This window comes from Mycteria americana, chromosome 1, assembly GCF_035582795.1.
Source record: "Mycteria americana isolate JAX WOST 10 ecotype Jacksonville Zoo and Gardens chromosome 1, USCA_MyAme_1.0, whole genome shotgun sequence".
Classification (NCBI taxonomy): domain Eukaryota; kingdom Metazoa; phylum Chordata; class Aves; order Ciconiiformes; family Ciconiidae; genus Mycteria; species Mycteria americana.
The window spans coordinates 140,748,630-140,768,000 of record NC_134365.1 but is presented as its reverse complement, the minus strand read 5'-3'; the positions used below and the strand labels follow the sequence as shown (position 1 = coordinate 140,768,000).

Here is a 19,371-nt window from a genome sequence, read left to right as displayed (position 1 = left end):
TTTTGCTTCTGTACCTTTTAAAGTGCTGTTACATTTACTGAGTCGCTACTTAATTCCACTAACTCATTTCATTAGCCCTCAGCCAAGGTACCTTTTAAGTTCTTGCTATGCGAAGTCAACCGTAAAAAATGGACATTTAAGAAATTACTCAGTGGAGGCACGAGCAGTCTGAGATTTTTCATATCCCAGCACAAGGAATTCTTTATTGCTCAAGAACTAGAGGATTATGGAGATCCCATCAATCCACTGTTTGGATTAATGAACTCAGTTTAAGCCTCAGAAAACTAACGTAAGCAGTAAAGCTAGGAAGGCTGGGGAGGCACCTTTGCTGACAGTCCCCAGGTATGCATTCTTCAGGACCTGAAGCAAATCATGGGAGGCCAAACAGAGTAGAGCGTAGGCTCCAGAGCAAGCTTTGGCTCTTACACTCCAGACTTCGACAGGACGTAATCTAAGCCAGTAAATTTAATCGATGCAACTCTTTGATTTATGTCCTCATGGGTAGATGTCAGCTGGGGAAGAGCTGGGTAATTTTCCAGTTACAAACTTTTTTGGGTACGTTTGATGTCTACCACAGAAGTATAATATGTAGGAGGGAAGTAAAGTAAGGGAGGAGCTATATCATCTGCAAAACAGGAAAATACTCCATTGAGATGAACTTACTTATCTACATAAATTTTTCCTACTGTGATATAACTGCAATGGCAGTCAATCACCCATATTGCTTACTGTACATTTTGAACAGCTCCTGGTCTAATGGATCTCTTATAAATGTTTACATAAATAACACATTTAACATTCATGAAGTGTATATATATTCACAACCTTTTATATAGTTATACAGCTAGAAAAAGATATATGCAGATGGAAGTGTATGCATGCGTGTGCATATGTACGACTGGAAAACTTAAAAGAAAAATGCTTGGCTGGATTAGGAACCTGACAGGCTTCTTAGTCTCTGCCTTTACTGGGCATAGAACATGTTATGAAAGCTACTGTGTTATTAAAAAACAGCTTTCAGCTTTTAACTCATGTTTTACCAGCAAACCAGTAAGTACTAGTGAACAGAATCTTTTAGAAGTCAGTAGCAATTTCAGCTCTGCATATTAGGCAATACAAAACCTTTATGTGAAGTAAAAATTAAAAGGCTACTGGACACAAACCTTGAAAGAAAAAGACCTGTGATACAGGTTTACAGACTCATCGACAATTCATAACCATACTGGGAGACGCCTTCCTAATTTGGGATGTGCTTTTCATAACAAAAGACCATTAGAAACAGAACTCATAGCCCAAATTCCAATCTAAGAATTATGTAGCTTTTGTCTCAAAGTTCTCTTGTATTACATAGCACCCTTGAGAGGCAGGCAACTATTCATCCTGTTGTGCAAATGGATAACTGAGGCACAGTTTCAGGTGGGACTCATATCACCTTGTCATCTAATGATGAGCCGCAATGCCTAACATATTTTTCTGGACCCAGAGGAGAGGCAGAAATCAGTGAGTAGTTTCTATCACTTCTCCAGGTGTGAACATCCTGCCACAACTACTTCTCTCTTCTTGGCCACAGAGGAAGCCTAGGTGACTAGCGTAGGTAAGATCTCTAACTTCAGGTATCTGAAATGAGGTGAGATGAACCCCCTCCGCCACCCTGATTTGAAGTCTGAAAGTCTAAGCCTGTGGCTGAACTCACATGTGGGTTGTGGCCTTTGGACCATGATTTACCAGAACGAGAACATTTCTTTGTTGCAGTTCCCTCATGTAAAGTGGGAAAAAAGAATGCTAGATGTTCCTTATGCTCCAGCCAGTGAGCATCCTGACCATATGTAGACTCCCTAAATATCAGCTGCAAGGGATTCAAACAGTTTGCTATATGCGGATAGAAGCAGCAAAGAAAAGCAACCTTGCAGCACTTTTTCTCAAGACTATTGAAAAACTAGATCATATAGAGCAATCACCTGTCTACCTCCTGAAAAAAAAGAACCCAGTGTTATACCCCATGAAAACGCCAGGTGCCTAGCACCTGTAGTAAACTGCTTATAGCAACATCAGTCCACATCTTGTTTCACTGAACCATACCTACTGAATGATACTTATTTTTTTAGGCTGGGTGGGAATGGATTTCCTAAGAGGAAGAAAGGAAATAAAAACAGCAGTTTCCTGGCATAAAATATTTCACTGACTGCTCAGAGGAATACTCATCTCTTCCCAATAAAAATTTGCCACAGGTATTAGAGTGAAGATACAATTGTTCTGTAGCTGAACTACCACATCGATTTTGCATTGAGACCATCACTTACCTGGCTCATAGGTGCTATTGCAAAATAAGTGTTAAGCTAAAATAAAACCAAATGAAGCACTGGATTGAGAGGGAGTCCAGGATGACCAAGGAATCCCTAACTCAGATGCCTCTGATGGGGTATCAAATAACATATGACAGAAAAATCATAGAATCATAGAATTGTTTAGGTTGGAAAAGACCTTTAAGTCTTGAAGTGGGATGAATCCAGACAGGAGTCCTGGAAGTGCCTTCTCCCTCCACAACCACACTTCAAAAGCAAAGGTCTATGGTATACATAGGCCATATATAAACAAACCCTTATGCAGACACAGAATTGCCCAGATTTTTACTAAATCATCTCAAAACTAGATTTGTATCAGTCACTACAACTCTCCAAAGGGCACATTTTTCAGGCTTGCATTACACTTTCTACGTTACCCTCCAGGGGCTGATTGCTCCTTAACAAAGTATAAAACCTGGATCTAATATATGAAGGACTAAAAGGTACAGATGCATTGCTATGAGTCTCCTCTCCAGTCTATCCTCTCCTCCTGTGTATGTGGATTTATACATACCCAATACTCATTAGTCTGTAAATACTCACTCAGGGTAAATTATTATATTATTAAATAATCTAGTTAATGCTTAATTTAGATTTCTGTGTACAGAAGGCAGAGCCACAATAATTTTAGGTATTGCTAAATCTTGGCTTCTGCTGCTGGGGTTAATGGCAAAATGCTCACAGGCAGGTACGGATTCATCCCACCTGACCTTGAACAAAGAGCGGAGTTCCTGAGCTAGGACCTTACCTACCCTAAACTCCCTGCACAGTCAATAGAGAGAGTTGGGAACCCTCCGTTTAACCTGACTCATGTTCTAGGGGAAGGCTCTATCCTCTTTGTCGTGGTTTAAACCCAGTCAGCAACTAAGCATCACACAGCCACTCACTCACCCTCCCCCAACCAGTGGGATGGGGGAGAGAATCGGAAAAAAAGTAAAACCCATGGGTTGAGATAAAGACAGTTTAATAGGACAGCAGAGGAAGAGAAAATAATAATAATAATGATAAAAGAATGTACAAAACAACTGATGCATAATGCAATTGCTCACCACCCACCGACCAATGCCCAGCCAGTCCCCGAGCAGCCATCGCTGGTCCCTGGCCAACTCCCCCCAGTTTCTATACTGAGCATGACGCCATATGGTATGGAACAGCCCTTTGGCCAGTTGGGGTCAGCTGTCCTGGCTGTGCCCCCTCCCAGCTTCTTGTGCACCCGGCAGAGCAGGGGAAGCTGAAAAGTCCTGGACTAGTGTAAACACCACTTAGCAACAACTAAAACATCAGTGTCTTATCAACATTATTCTCATACTAAAATCCAAAACACAGCACTATATCAGCTACGGGAAAGAAAATTAACTCTATCCCAGCTGAAACCAGGACACTCTTTGATGACACAAGACACCTTGGGTTTCTTCTGTTTGTCCTTCCAGTCTTAGGCATCCCAGACTACCAGTGTACAATAAAAGTTGAATGTGCCGTGACTGACTCTATTACTTTGCTTGACAAACCTTGCTGTCCCAACAAGCTTGGCTCTTGCCTATGCACCAAGGTGCTCAGTGACGTGCCCATGTGCTTCTGACTGTGAGGTATTTGATAACAGGCTTTGAATTGAACTTTGCTTCAAAAATCTTGGGAATGAAGTTTTGATGGTGTCAAACTACAAGTCCAAAATCCTTCAAAACAGAGAACAGTAACTAGTGGCAGCCAAGTTAAGCTTTTAGGTATGAAAGAATATTTTCCACTGCATCAAAAGAATTTGTCTCCAGTTATGCCCTGTCAGGACAGCCTTTCTTCTCTGAATACAAAAGGAGATGATTCGGAAAGTTCAGGGAAATGAGCAAGCAGCCTGGCATCGCGGGCACCCGGGGGTAGCGTTTGCCCTCTCAGCTCCCTGCCAGTGGCAGCAGGCTAAGTGGAAAAGCACACACCTTCTCCTCACTGGCACAGCAGCAGGAGCTAAGGGTCTCCTATTGTACCCACTCCTAAGCCAGGCTACACGCAGGTTTCTTGTTTCAAAAACCCAGGGCTTTTTACAGGGTAATGCAGGTGGTAAAACAATGTATTTTAAAACTGTAGCCTACAAAAATGTAGAGAATTTAAATTACATCCTGGAATGGTGCAGTGAACACAGCGATGTCCGTACAGGATGTGTGAGTTTTCAAAACAAGTTTCTCAGAGCCTGGAGGTAATAATTTGTAAAGCTATTTCCCTGGTGTTGGCTGTTGATGCACTTTAAAAAACAGATGGGAAAAATCCCAAGGTGTAAATCCTCCTAAAATTTACACTGGTTGATTTTAATAAAATATATCTTCTTGAAAAATGGAAGGGGAGCACAAAAGTCATGGGAAGGTTATTTAATCTCTTGAATATTTTAATTATTTTAAAATGCTTTATTTAAATAAATTGTTACCAACTCAAATTGGTAGAACAAATACAGTAGGTGAAGGTAACAGATAGCTCTCCACCACCACTCTGCATTCCCAAGTGAAAGAAAATAATATATGCAGGATTTCTGCAAAACACATCACTTTTTTTTTAAAGAAATACACTCTTTTTATACTCTTCAAGAGGCAGAAGTTTTCTTGGTTTTATCCCAAACTTGCTTTTGTGCCATTAAAACATACTCACTAAAATCCTCAGTAGCAATCTGAAGATTGTAAGGAATCTGTTTTTAATAAATTAAAACTTCCAGAAAAAGACAAAAGCCAGAATATTAAAAATTAATTAGTGAATTATAAACTCACTGTTTTTCATGGAAGCTGGGGCTCCTAATTGTCTTAGATCCTTCAACAAAATTTTATCCTATCTTATAGGAAGAGTAACCATGTAACAGTGGGAAGGTTCTGACAGTACACTGTATCCTTAATACAGTGCATTTTAGTATTTAGCTGATGAAGCTAACTAACCTAAATTCCATTTACCAGGAAAGAAAGAATTATTTACTGCTTTTTGTCTTTAAGAGAGAGGTGTGTTTTTCATGAAGACATCTTGTACTGCAGCTAGTAAAAAGCTGGGTGTTTAAATTTTAACCTTCTTGAAGCACACTAAAGCAATTCCACGATGTTCAAAAAATGCATACTCAATAAATACTTGAAAATTTATTGAAATAGGATAATGAAATTATAATGCATGTTAGCTAGCTAGTGACAAAGTCATTTTAAAAGCCTTTACAATATTCAGATTGCAGGTGATTAGCTGCCTCTCAGAAATGCAAATGTGCGAATGGTATAGCTCTGAGAACAACTGCTTTAGTAAAAGCCTGCTTAATTTAAAGTTCTGTATTGCTCTTATGCACAGAACAGGGCTGCCAAGCATTTAATAGCCAAGCAGTTTGGCCACATTTGGAAATAATCTTTCCTGTATGAAATAGGATTCAAAATGAAATACTCTATTTGGACCTTTTCCATCAAATGTTAACTCTCCAATTTTTCAGTTAATAAAAAAGAATATAGTTGATTATGTTGGATAGAAAATACACTAGAAAAACATAGCATTGCTTGTTTTTGTTACTGAATTCTTAGCAATCTCTGAATGATATATGCCTCTGGTGGGGGAAATGTACTGAGGAGTGGAAAGTGCAGTCAGTCTGGCTATGTGGTTTTAAGAAACGGATTCCAAAATAACAGCCTCCATTAGCACGGTAGGTGGGTATGTATGCAAAGTGATTCCTGTTGTCTCAGGGGAAAAAAGCTTGTTGGTTTAATGCAGTACTCTAGCTACTCCCTCGTGACTAATTCATAGCTACAAAAACACAGAACTGAAGACAATCTATGAGCCTGCTTACATTATCTGCTACAGGCACACACAATACCAATGGAAACTTTTTGGGATATGACAGAGAAATTAAAAAAAAATTATGTGCGACAGCATGCAAATGCCGTAAATAGAAAGAAATTTGTGCTAATCCAAAATCTATTCAATTTAAACAGGATTTTTAAAAAAGAATAAATCACCTAGCTTCATTTCACCAAAACATGAAGGCTGCAGTGCAGCGCCTGCTAATGCCACTTACAGTGAAAACAGCTGTGTCCAACCACACCACTAAGGTACACTCCGATATTGTAGGGACAATCTTGGAAAGTCATTTATAAAACTTGGCGTATTAGACCCTTATGCAGGACAAAGAATATAATCCAACAAAGTGAAGAAACATCCACGCAGTGTTCTGAGTAAAATCAGGACGTTAGTGGGCAAATCTCCAGTACCAGTGGAAGCTGGAATGAACTGGGAGAGTCCCATGTGTTAGAAACCTGGGCAGATCTGTAGCAGTTGGATTTGGCAGGAACATCTCCATTGGAGGTGTTCAAGTCTACATTAAACAATGAAACTTAAAAAAAGCTTTACAATGGCCAGTGCTTTCATTTCTTTCTACTGTCATTTAAGGTCTTCAGACCATTTTGTAAACAAAGTTTCTTAACTTCAAAGTTAATTTGTTTTCTCTTCAAACTTTTAATGACAACATTTTTGCAAAGTGATAAAATGAAAGTTCAGACTGCACACTGAGCACTTCATGCTATACCCAAAAATTATCATATTGCATCTCTGAAAGTAGACTACTTGATACATGTTTTGCAGATCAAAGCTTTCACCTCCACATGGGAAACCTACAATACAGCCTAAAAATGAAATACCTTGTTATTTATTCGCTAGTAAGCAAAGAGTAAAACCCCACATCACAAAGGTGTGGAAATGGCACACCTTTCTGCTGCCATGTTCACACATAATGCCAAGGCTTGCATAAAGTCTTCTAACATAAAGCCATAGATAAAAATTTATCTATGTTAGAAACATAGATAGAAAACAAGCAATGTACTGTGTTATCATTAAGTCCTGTCTGCTTAGTAGTGATTAATCAGGGAAGCTTTTCCTTCCGTGTCTACCTTGCTCCAATTTGTTCCAAATTACTACTAGACCTTTTTGTTATCCAGCTTGCTGAGACGTAGGAGTATGTATTGAAGTTTACTTGGTCTTTCCAGCAGTCTTAAATTCTACAGTGTGTTGTCCAAAATTAGGCTGTTTAGTGAAATACTAAATGGAGGGTTTGGCAAAACAGTCATCAAATTTTCTATAGTCCACCTTATTTTTTCGTCAATCCTGAATACCATAATATATTCACAGTATGTTACTTAAAAATGGTGGTAAAACGCCAGCACATGAATCCTTAGATATCCTTTCAGATGGCTTGGAAAAATAACTCCAGTTTAGTGATGGAGAAAATGAGGTGCACACAGCAACAGAGGAGTCAGTGCAAGAGTTTGGCTCAGTACTGAAACTTGGCATAGACCATCCATTTTTCCACTGACATAAAGCATGTAAACACGTCCACAGTACTGACTTCCATCAAAGTATCTCAACCAATTTTGTAAGAAGAAAAACACTTCTGCACTGGGTCAGAGCTAAGCCTATCTAGCTCAGTGCGTGGCCGGGGTATCTGATGGTGGACGAAAGCAAGAGCGTAGGAAGGTGTTAAGCAACAGGGAAAGCACGCAGTGATCATTTCCCACCACGCTCTCCCAGGCCTCAACAGCTTACAGCTCTGGGACTTCCTGAGCCAGGAGGAAGTCTCTGCACTTCATTGTTCTCAGTGGATTTTTCTTGCATGATCTGTCCAGTCATCTCTTGAACTCAAAGCCACAACAACCCTCTGTGGCAATGAGTTCCCAATTTAAATACATGTTGACTGAACAAACTCCACCTTTTGATTGATTTGGTTCATTTCAGAATCCTTGTTTCATAAAGCAAGTACATGTCAGCTAGTGGTATTCACATTAAACACACGGGGAACAGGAAGAAGTTAAATGACTTCTCCAAATTCATAGTCAATGATCACTATGCACTGAACCCAGAAGTGTTGACTTCCTGGCCAAAGATTAGACAATATTGTTTTCTCGGAGGAATAGTTATTCAACAACAGAACAATCCAAGGAATAATCAGTAAGTTTGTTCATTCAGGAAAGGCACAGATTCAAAGCAGAGAGTGTATTTAATACAAAATGTGCTACAATACCAAATATAAAGCAATGATTGTTAATGTCATTGTAAGTTGAACAAAGTTACCATATTAACTGTTGTTCCACTGATGTTTGCTGCCTTAGCCTTCAGTATACTAACTGAGTCCTATGCTTTGTAGCCTTGAAGACTGTAAAAATCAGACGGAAGGACTTAATTGGTATTTCTGACAAAGGTCCAGTAGTCAAGGGTATGTAAATGACAACAGGGCTGCAGTTCTAACTAAGGACCAGTTCAACACAGGCTCCCAAGTGCCTCACTAGCCCAGACAATGGAACTGAGGTCTTTGTCCCTGCTACATCTGCAACAAGGGACCTAGGACACAAGAGACAAGTCCTGTTAACACGGCCAATACTTGTGCCTTTGGGAATATGTGCTGGTTTTAGTCTTCAAAAGCTGCTGCTACATGGCACTCCCAGAAAAGACACAAGAAATTTTAACTGAATTAATTCTGAAATTTAAAAATTTTTGAAATCATTACTGGTGTGGATTTAAAATTTTGGCTTTAAGTCTTCCTAGAAAATATTTTTTCCTACTTTTATATTTAAAAGCACTTGATTTACAGAGAAACCATAAGGAAATAGAACTAGAAAAGAGAAGGTTTATACTTACTAACAACATTAGCTTGTCCGGTGAAGATGGTGTACTGCAGCTCGTAAGAGACCACACTGAACTCATCATCTGACGTCCAGTGGACGGTAATGGTATCATAAGAAGCTGTACAGAGCTCTTCTCGAATGGTGGGTGGGTTGGGAGCTGTGAGACACAACAGAGGATGATTACTGACACAATCAGTAACATACTTCCCTTCTCACCTGAGATTAGGAGATGCACCTTATACATGAGTTTGTAGCTATACCATCCAACAGACTTTTCAACAACTTTCTGCTAATTCCAGTAGTAACTTTGATTATCAATAAATTGTTGCAAAGGTATTCTTACTATCAATATAACCACCTAGGAACTCCAGATTTTGAAAATAATTTTTATTAAAGTAGCTTTAGTTTCAGATGCCCTAGCACAAGTGATGTCTTAGTGGTCACATTAAACTGTGATTAAATGGGTACAATCGACATATTACTTTTTCTAGGATTGTTTCTGACCATCACACCAAAATTATCAAAGTTTCATTGATGCATATATCAAGAGGGAGAGTCAACACTCTTCACTGTTGACTTGAAAGCAGTGTTTGCCTAGCCTATCTTACCAGAGATTGGCATAAGTGGTATTTAAAAAATATCATTTTGGGGAAGCCTCCAAACACTCATGCTTTCAGGCTCAATCTTCTCCTCTCTCCAAGTTCATTTTTATTTATTTCCTAGCTATCCTTTCTCATATAGATGCATCTAATTCCTGTTGGCTATACAACTCACTTTTTTTCAGCCTTACATGAAGAGTTATCATAACATCATGACTGTATGACTATTACAACCTAATCTTCAATGTCATTGCTAATTAAATAATTCTAGAAAACAATCCGAACACGTTAATAAAAAGTTGTCCCTCTGTTTCTTTTTTTTTTTAAATCAACAAGCAAGATCTCCGTGTAGCAAGCTATACATTTTTCTCCCATATTAACACACAGATTTGTTTTAAAAATCTATTTAAAGAAGTGAAACCTGAAGCAAACTTCTTAAGTCTAAATTTTTGCATTCTTTACAAAGCCAAACACCTAAATAAGAAACAAATGAGTCTTTCTTTGAAAGACTGGTAGGCCTTCCTGCATGCTTGTCTCAGTGGGAGCTTCATTCCTAATCATCTTCCCTACATGGCACCATCATGCAAAAAATAAAAATCCTTGTGCTTAATAGTGTCCCTCCCAGCTGTCACAGAGTGAGGAAGGAGGGCACTCAAGCTGAAACAACCACAATATGCCTGTATTAAAGGGAAAGGAAGACAACTCTGAATGGTATTTTTGCTGTCAGCTCTTTAACTTCTGTTAGCCACAAATAATGGCCTCAAAAAAAGTCCCTCTGAAGGAATTCCACTTTTACTTTTTGCAACATCTAATTTTTATGTAACATCTATTTTACTTTCCATTAAGAATTTTTACAGTTCATGTCCCTGGTTTACTGATGTATGTTCCCAAGGATTAAAGTGCAGAGGCATTTCCAAGCAGCCTCTTTCAACCAAGGGGCATACGGAAACGTTCAAATGTGTTTCATGATATGACCGTGATTTGTGATGCTCTAAATATTGTAGCACAGAAGCTTACCCATGCCTTTTTTTTTTTCCTCACCAGAAGAACCCTTGGGACAGATGGATATTAATAGAGAGAGAAATGAACTAAAATAAGAACAGTCATCCAGGAGGGGAATATAAACAAAAGGAGGAGAAAAAACGCCACAGTCTTCTGGAAAGATTAGTGCTGCAGTTTAGAGGTTCTGTACTAACTGAGACCAACTAACTGTTGTGAAAGCTATGCAGTACTGCATTGGTTCTATCAGCTATGTTTCAAAAATGTACCCAGCAGAACAATCTACAGGAGCTATTTATTTTTTTTTTCCTAGCTGAGGCTTCATTTTCATATTTTGCCATATTTTGCAAAAAAAAAAATCTGAAAAAAATATTAATTACAAATACACAAGTGGATCCATTTTGCTACTATTCAACTAACGTCTTCTTCAGTCTTCTGCACCTAACAGAGCAAAACCTTTTACTTGAGAAATGTACCTGTTATTACTACAACACAGATAATAAATATGAATTTAATGGAAAGCAACAATTACTGAAAGTTTAATGAACTGTAAACTGCATTTCAATAGCACCTAAGTGTCTTCAACTCCTTTGAAAATGACAGCCCAAGTTCTCTCTTCATATGCACACCTGGCTGGCCTTATGGCTGGAGATTTACAGGCCTTTATGTTATGAGAATGACAGAAAAAAGAGATTTGACCTAAGCAGGACATCTTTTCCCTTGCTCTTGTGATTAACCCACACCCACCTGAGACTACATTGCATGGAATTCAGCTCTTCAGCAACACTCATTTCATAAACCACTCAGAATAAAACAAAATATACCTGCTTCTCCTGCAGACAGACAGGGAAGTCTACATGCAAATGGTTTGTTACGACTTTCAAAATAATGTAGAAGTCTGCCAAATTCATCATTCCACAGCACATATTCCTTTGGAGAGTGTAAGTCCGTAATGCAATTAAAGAGATTGACCTTAATCAGTTATCTTCATTATTACATTTGATAGTGTGTGATTTGCTTATCATTGGTACTGCTACAGAGCTTGGGTGCCACAGGGAAAGCTCTACAGGGACTCCAGAGTGATTTCAAGACTGCACAGCACCTTCCCCCACGTGGCCTTGACTCAGGTGTGCTCCACCGCTGCTCAGGAAGAGGAAACGCAGCATGCTTCCAGCACGGCACTGGAAGACATAAAGCCTCATATCCACCCTTCAGTCCTGTTTCCTGGTGGAGCAGCAGTGATTTCCCATGAGCCTTTCCAGCCCATTTCAGGGTGAGGATGGGGCACTGACTCGCAACACTAACAAGACTGAAGTTTGACAGCTGATGCTGTTAATACCCTCAGCTATTGGCAGCCTCCTGTCTACAAACTGCTACCCAATGTCAGGGAGAGCTGAAAAAAAATCTGAAGTAGCTCTTGAAACACCTAATTTACAGCCTCGAGCAGTGAGAGAACCTGGAATCAGTGCCAGCAGTCGCAGCAAGGCACAATGAAAGCTGCAGCAGTTCAAGGAATTGCTTCCTAACATCTGTAGCTCTCCTTGGTCATGGGGTGGCAAACTCCATAGAGGACCAGGGCAAACATCTGGGAGTGGCAACTACTTCAGTCACACTGACTTTCATCCATCCGTATTCATGAATCAACACTCTCTGACAAGAGTGAAAATCATTGCTGAAGGCTGTTTTAGTTCATTTGTGTGACGTCGACTCAAAACTGAGCAGGCACACTTAAATACTCAGGAACCACATCTGAAGTGCCCGAAAGGCAATAACTAATATTAGAAAAGCCATTTCTTAAATTTGCTCGCAGAAGTAACTGACCTTGTGAGTATACCTACTCCCTTTCAAGTGGGTTAGTCTAACCCACCTTCCATTCAATGTCATCTGCGTGGCTTTTGCTCTGAAGCAGACTGAAAGCACTCACATGTTCCATACATCTGAGAGGCAGTTTAGGGAAATTGCCAACTCTCACTGGTGAATCCCAGCATAAATGCAGTGGCTCCTGGGCAACTATTGAGACTATTTCTAAATCCTTTCAGCTCAAGGTCACAGAGATTGACCAAAACCACCTCAACTTCCTTTTGTTTGCTCAGTTTCCACCTCCCTGCTGGCATGGGGTGATTGACTTTGTAAGGGTTCCTTACTGATTTTGATACTGAGTAAAAAACCAAAGATCTAAGCCACCTCCTTGACTTAATGGTGCTAGAAATATTCAGATTGCTGGTATGAACATGAAGGAGTTGAGGAAGATGCTCTAAACCTCTCTCAACTGTTCATTACTGGCTCCATGGTGTATCATGGCACTAGACTGAACCAGCAGGCAGGAACTTGAAAGGCACAGTTACGTCAGATGTGGATACAAATTTGATGTGTTAGTAACATGTCATGTATGAGTGGGCATCAAGAGCTCCGTCATACAATCATGTAGACATGGTCCTTGGGTAGACCAGAACTGTTCAAAACCAACAGAATGAGAAGAGATTACTCCCAAAGCATGAGACTGAGCTGGCTGGAGGTAGTTTTTTGATCTTTTAACAGTGAAAGAGTTAAAAGGAAAGACAGGTTGTGAAGGGTTTCCAGAATGAAGCTGTTTTCATGTGAAAAAACTGCTAGTATATGCTAGGCAATGCATATTTCTTAGTACAGTCATAGCTAAAGTTATGGATGAAGAAAATGTATCATTGTTTCAGACGGGATTTCTGAAGCAGGGCAAATTGCAAGGTCAAAGAATAGATGTTCCTGCAATTGATTTCAAAGTATTAAGACACAGAACAAGTATTTTTGATTCACAATGGATAAAAAAAGTCCTTATGTTAGTAATATTGTGCAGAGAGTTTGCAAGTCATATGCATTGTCTGGATCTAGCTATATACATGTTCAGAAAAAGATGTGTTCCAGATGAAGAGCTTGAGTCACTGGCAAGATAAGAAAGCTTTCAAAAGACATCAAGGCTATATATACAGAGGATAGAACAGTCAGAGGAAGATTAAGGGTATTGCTTTACTATACTGAGCTTGACATCTCAATGTCTGGCTGGCAACTTTCAGAGAGATATCAGAGATTTTCATTTGGATAGCAGAAGCTTTGGACACACAGATGTGTAAATGATAAGCACAAACTAGTTACATTTATATTTGCTAAAGAAATAGCCTAGGAAGAAAGAAGGATGCAAACTTCAATGTGCCACATAGAAAACTGGGGTTGGGGAGATGGAGGATGAAGAAGATCTGACAAACAGTACACTGGGAAAAACCAAAGGAGAAGAAAATCTCCAGAAGACAACCAAGGTCAATTGCTTCAAATGCAACTGACAACAGACAGAATGAAGCTGGAATTCGGGCTTTGACATTTTGTTCAGAAGCAGTACAGATGATCAATATAGTATAGGCTTCTTCATTTGATTCACAACACAGATGTACCACTAGGACTTACAAATGGTCTTAATTTTACTTAACTGTGAAACACGATAAAAGTAAAGCCCAATTCACCCTGTCACAGTTTTCAGTTTAAGATCTATGAAGATTCCAAATCTTCCTCTAGAGTTTCTGAAAAACAATAGAGAATAATCAAGTGCATTTGACTCTTGGGACTATACATATACACATATATATTACATATATACATGTATTTACACAAACTTATTTTAACTGTCTGCATAGGTTGTATTTTATGCTCAGATAATTTGGACATGTGTTTTGGATTTTGCCATTGCAGCCATATGCTATTTATTAATGTGAAGAAAAAGAGTACAAAGACAGAGCCAACTAAAACTGTTCTTCACTGGGCATCAAGGGCAAGGATAAAAATGGCAGATTAGGAAAAAACAGCTAAACTGCTTGATACATTTGCAAGTTCCCTTACACTGCATTGTGAGCAATTTTTTAAGACTGCGGATGAGGTCGGAAGAAGGCAGAGAAGGAGCTGTGTAAATGGCACAGCCAGCATGATGGACTGCAGAAAGGATCTTCGTGGCATTGCACCCTGTAGCAAGACTACCCTTCATTTTGGTACAGATACAAGCTTCATTTTCTGTAGTGCACAGCAATTAGGCTGGTGATATTGACATGGGATGTGCAAAGGGGAGAAGACCTGGGGGGTGTGGGAACAGACTGCTAGATGGAGTTCACCTGTTATAACTTTAAAGATGTAAACCACAATTATCTATATTTGAATGAGTCTAGCCTCTGTTTGGAGCCAGCTGGGAGAAACAGGCAGCTCCAGAATGGAGTCAACTGACTTATATACGTGCCTTAAAACGAGCTGGTTATTCCTCTTCTTCGACTATAAAGGAAGCTGAGGCTGATTATTTTACAGGCAGATTCCTAGGTTAGGGCAAACGAGCCTGGCTTTTTCTTAATCTTTCCTTTCATTTCCTTGGCTTTTTATAATTTTCAGGTGAATACTCAACATGATGGCAAAATTCCAGCAGACTTTGGGGAGAAGCAGACACCATAACATTTCACTGGTGCTGTATAAAAAGTTCAAGTGACTCTCACCACATTATTATTGTGTATTATTTACTTGAGTATGTGTTAAACACTGATTGTATTCACCACTCACACAGCGATACAGAAATTTCTTGCAGATAAAATCTCTCATTCAGATATGGCAAGAACCCCACAGCTCTGTAATGCAAGGGTGGTGCTGCCCTGTGCATGCAGACAGCCTTGCTCTTCCCAGTATTAATCTGTTCACTTATTCCCCTGCAGAAAAGCCAGAAACCAGGCTTGTGCATGGAAAAGATCCAGTGGTTGGCAATGAGGAGACTCCGCGCTCTCACACTCTTCTGAAATAACATGGGTATATCTCCTGCAAACCAGGCTAAGAGAATGGGCCCAGGAAGCCTTTTCAAGTGCTTTTCTAACAGTGCTTTGTGACTTTCATTGCTGTTAACAGCAGATGCTTAAAGACCCTGCAAAATGAAAACCTACTCCATGTCTCTTCTGTTTTCAATTGAAGTGGAATGAATTGTTCTAATTCTGGCCTTGAAATCAAAACAGCCTAAATTACAGTAATTTGTTTCTCTTTGTGAGTCATTATATACTGAGATCGCACATTACTCAGGCCTTCAGTAAGGGTCTAATCCTGCGGGCTTCTTCAGGCCAAAGCTCTCCGTTAAGCAAGCTGGGGCTCCGCTCTGCGGAGAACCCATCCCACACCCTGGCGCAGAGCACAGTGCGTGCTCTCTAGTCCCAGGCACAGCGAGGTCCTCCAGTTCTGTCAGGGGGGAAATACAAAGCGTCACCGGCATGAGAAAATATTTTTCATTGCTGAGCCCTTGATGTTGATTGCTTGAACAGCTTCTGGTTGCTCATGGGAAATCTGCCAGGCTGCAATCTGCCGCAGAGAGGAGGCAGCCCCAAGGGAGAGGGTAACACGTGGAGCACCCGTCCCTCCGGGAAATGGGATTTGGTCCCTGTTCTCCCTCCTCTGGCTGCTCCAGGCTGAGCTCCAGCTGTTCTTTCATTTCACTCTGCTGCAGTGGCTTTTAACCATTTCTCACTCCCACTTGCCCACACCCTGGTGGGGAGGAATGTAAGGAGAGGTGGTAGCAAATGCATTCCAGTTGTCCTCTGTAGCACCTAATCCTTCCTGGGGCACCCTGGGGCTGCTGGGGGTAATACATTCAGGATTAAGAAGGAGAGTGTGTTGGGTTTATGTGGCAAGGTTTTGGTAGCGGTTGGGCTGCAGGGGTGACTTCCATGAGAAAAGACCAGGAGCTGACCCCATGTTGGACACGGCCAGTTCTGAGATAGACCCGCTGCTGCCCAAAGCTGAGCCCATCACTGATGCTAGTAATGCCTCTGTGATAACATATTTAAGAAAGGGAAAAAACAGCTGCGTAGCAGCTGGGAGAGAGAGGAGTAAGAAAATGTGAGAGAAACAGCCCTGAAGACACCAAGGTCAGTGAAGAAGGAGGGGGAGGAGGTGCTCCAGGCACTGGAGCAGAGATTCCCCTGCAGCCTGTGGAGACCATAGTGACGCAGGTTGTCCCCCTGCAGCCCATGAAGGACCACAATGGAGCAGATATCCACGCTGCAGCCCGTGGAGGACCCACACTGGAGCAGGTGGATATGTCCTGAAGGAAGCTGCAGCCTGTGGAGAGGAGCCCACACAGGAGCAAGTTTTCTGGCAGGAACCATGGCCCATGGAGGACCCACGGCCCATGGGGGACCCACAATGGAGCAGTCCACTCCTGAAGGACTGCACCCCATGGAAAGGACCCATTCTGGAGCAGTTCTTGGAGAACTGCAGCCTGTGGGAAGGGCCCATGTTGGAGAAGTTCGTGAAGGACTGCATCCCATGGGAGGGAGCCCTACGCCGGAGCAGGGGAAGAGTGTGAGGAAGAAGGAGCAGCAGAGACAACGTGTGGTGAACTGACCACAACCCCCATTCCCTGTCCTCCTGTGCCACTTGGGGAGAGGGGGTAGAAGAGTTGGGAGTGAAGTTGAGCCCAGGAAGAAGGATGGGGTCAGGGAAAGTGGTTTTAGTTTTGTTTTTATTTCTCAGTATCCTACTCTTACAATTAATTGGCAATAAATCACATTCATGTTCCCCAAGTTGAGTCTGCTTTGCCTGTAGCAGTAATTGTCGAGTGATCTCTCTGCCCTTATCTCAACCGACAAGCTTTTCATCTTATTTTCGCCCCCTGTCTTGCTGAGGAGGTAGAGTGAGAGAGCGGCTTGGTGGGCACCTGGCCGTTGGCCAAAGTTAACTGACCACAGAGAGGAATGGAGAAAATCCAATCACCACTATTTTACGAGGAACATATAATAGTAGCACCTTGAGAAAAAAATTACCTGTAAGGTAATCAAGGCATTCCAACAATTTCTTCTCCCTGGTAAAATCAAGTGCGAAAGTATCAAACGTATCGTTGAGATTAATTTCAGGAATTAGAACCTGGGAGGATGCAGTTGCCATGGAAACCCTATAATGAAAAGAAAAAGTCTTTTAGCACCCAAGACACAATAACTTTCACATCAAGGTAGGACCTGATCATTATGATTGTTATCACTTCTCAAAAAGCTTGACAAAACCTTTTACATGCATTTATTTACATGGTTTAAGTTAGGAGCTTCTCCTGCTACTTTTATTTTTGTGAGTAAAGTCTCCAGTAAAAATCTCTTATTACTTAGCTTCTGCCTAACATACAGTGTCAGATAAGCTTTTAACAAAATATTGGTTAAACAACAATATAGTTTGAATTGTTCTTTCTAGTCACCCACTGAACGAAAGTAGCAATAGCACCATATTTATCTGTGTTTTAAGCAATCCTGACAGATGCTGCAGTTTTCCCAACCCTTGTTTTCCAAAGCAGTTTCTTGCTCCAGGCGTTCCTTGGCACTGCTGTCCCAAGGGCTCGGTGCAGATCCCCACACCTCCTCAGCTCTTCAGCATGGCACACTGCTGTTAACTTCAAAAAGCACAGCGGGGAGATAAAACAAATAGATGTCAGCACAGTTTATTTTGAAAGGCTTTTCCCTGCAAAGCATGTGTGCATACTTACATTTCCTCCAAAACTGAAAAGTTTCCTTGCCTACCTCATTTCAGGAGCTACATCCACTTTTTGTCTGTCCAGTCGTACTAATATAGAGAGATGAGCTTCCACAAGAAAACTGCCATCAGGATGTATCTTTTAGATCCTTCAGCCTGATATCTCAAAATATATGTTACTGGAGCGCTGGATACTGGATATGTTTACAGAAAGTTTGGTCTGTTTAAGCAAAGAGGTTATTAAACCTCATTTGTTAGTTGTTTGAGTTTGGAGGTAAACGCACAACTATGCACACAAGGTATGTCAGTTATCTGTCATTCATGACACATCAGATCAAAATATTTTGATTGCTTCAATTAACAGCTCCCCAAATTAGAGTATTTCTCTGTAGACGTGACTCAAATGGCTCCAGGTCAAATGCTTACTAAAAACTATATTTTCATATATTTCTTTTGTAGTATTTTAGGAAAATGCAGTTAGTAAAGTCAAAAACTGAGCTGCACATCTCATTGTCTTCAGCATAGTTTTCAACAGCTGAGCTGAGGAGGTTTCCTATTCAATAATTCATGTGATACAGCTTTCAGCACTGTTTCTCTTGCAACTGTGGCTGTAGAACTTAGTTTAAAGTAGATCCTAGTACAGATAGTACAGACTTTTTTTTTAGAGAGGATAATTGAAGTGCCTTTTGCCCTATGTACTTAGAGGGAAAAATTCCCTGAGCTCTTTCACTTCTTTTTTTCTCCCCCATCCCCCCCCCCCCCCCAGTAGTTCACCTGCAGTTACACTATGGTGTTTTATATCTAGTAGGAAAAAAAGACATGCATTTTTTGTAGGGCCTGTGTTAGGGCAAACATCTCTACAAAATTAACAATGGCTTTGCTAAGAAACCAGCAAGCAGATATCTAAGATGAAGAGCTTCTTTGAATACCTCCATAAAGCACATATTTATTGTGAAGAAGACTGTATCACCAGGCCCTTTTGGACTTTGTTCGGGGCTATGCAAAGGATACACTGTGAGTATGCGTGTGAAAGTCAGTTTTCAGTGAGCTCAACAGTTTGCAGTTTCAAACACTATGTCACCATATTAGGTTCAGAGGGCTGAATTTCCTCTTGCACTTCTGCCTGCTCTATCTGACATTGTACTTGGTTGGAAAGGGTTTTTCTAGGATAGATGTGTTTCACCCACTGTAAATAATGCATGAGCTAAATCATTGTAGTGTGTGTAATGTCTTTGCTATACATAGTTACCTGTTGTGCTTACAACAGAGAATATTATACTGCAATTACTTTGAAATATGTGCATGAAGAAATGCAATAAGCATAATTTC

General features: G+C 40.5%; 1 protein-coding gene across 3 annotated transcripts in view; it reads right to left on the bottom strand.

The window, feature by feature from the left end:
- MID1 (midline 1) overlaps positions 1-19,371 on the bottom strand; it is a 153,303-nt gene that overhangs the window by 8,225 nt on the left and 125,707 nt on the right. For all 3 annotated transcript variants that reach the window (XM_075522463.1, XM_075522471.1, XM_075522479.1), the window contains exons 6-7: positions 17,349-17,476; positions 8,964-9,107 (exon numbers count right to left, since the gene is read on the bottom strand). In XM_075522463.1, coding sequence (XP_075378578.1) covers positions 8,964-9,107; positions 17,349-17,476 — 272 coding nt within the window. The remainder of the gene's footprint in view (positions 1-8,963; positions 9,108-17,348; positions 17,477-19,371) is intronic.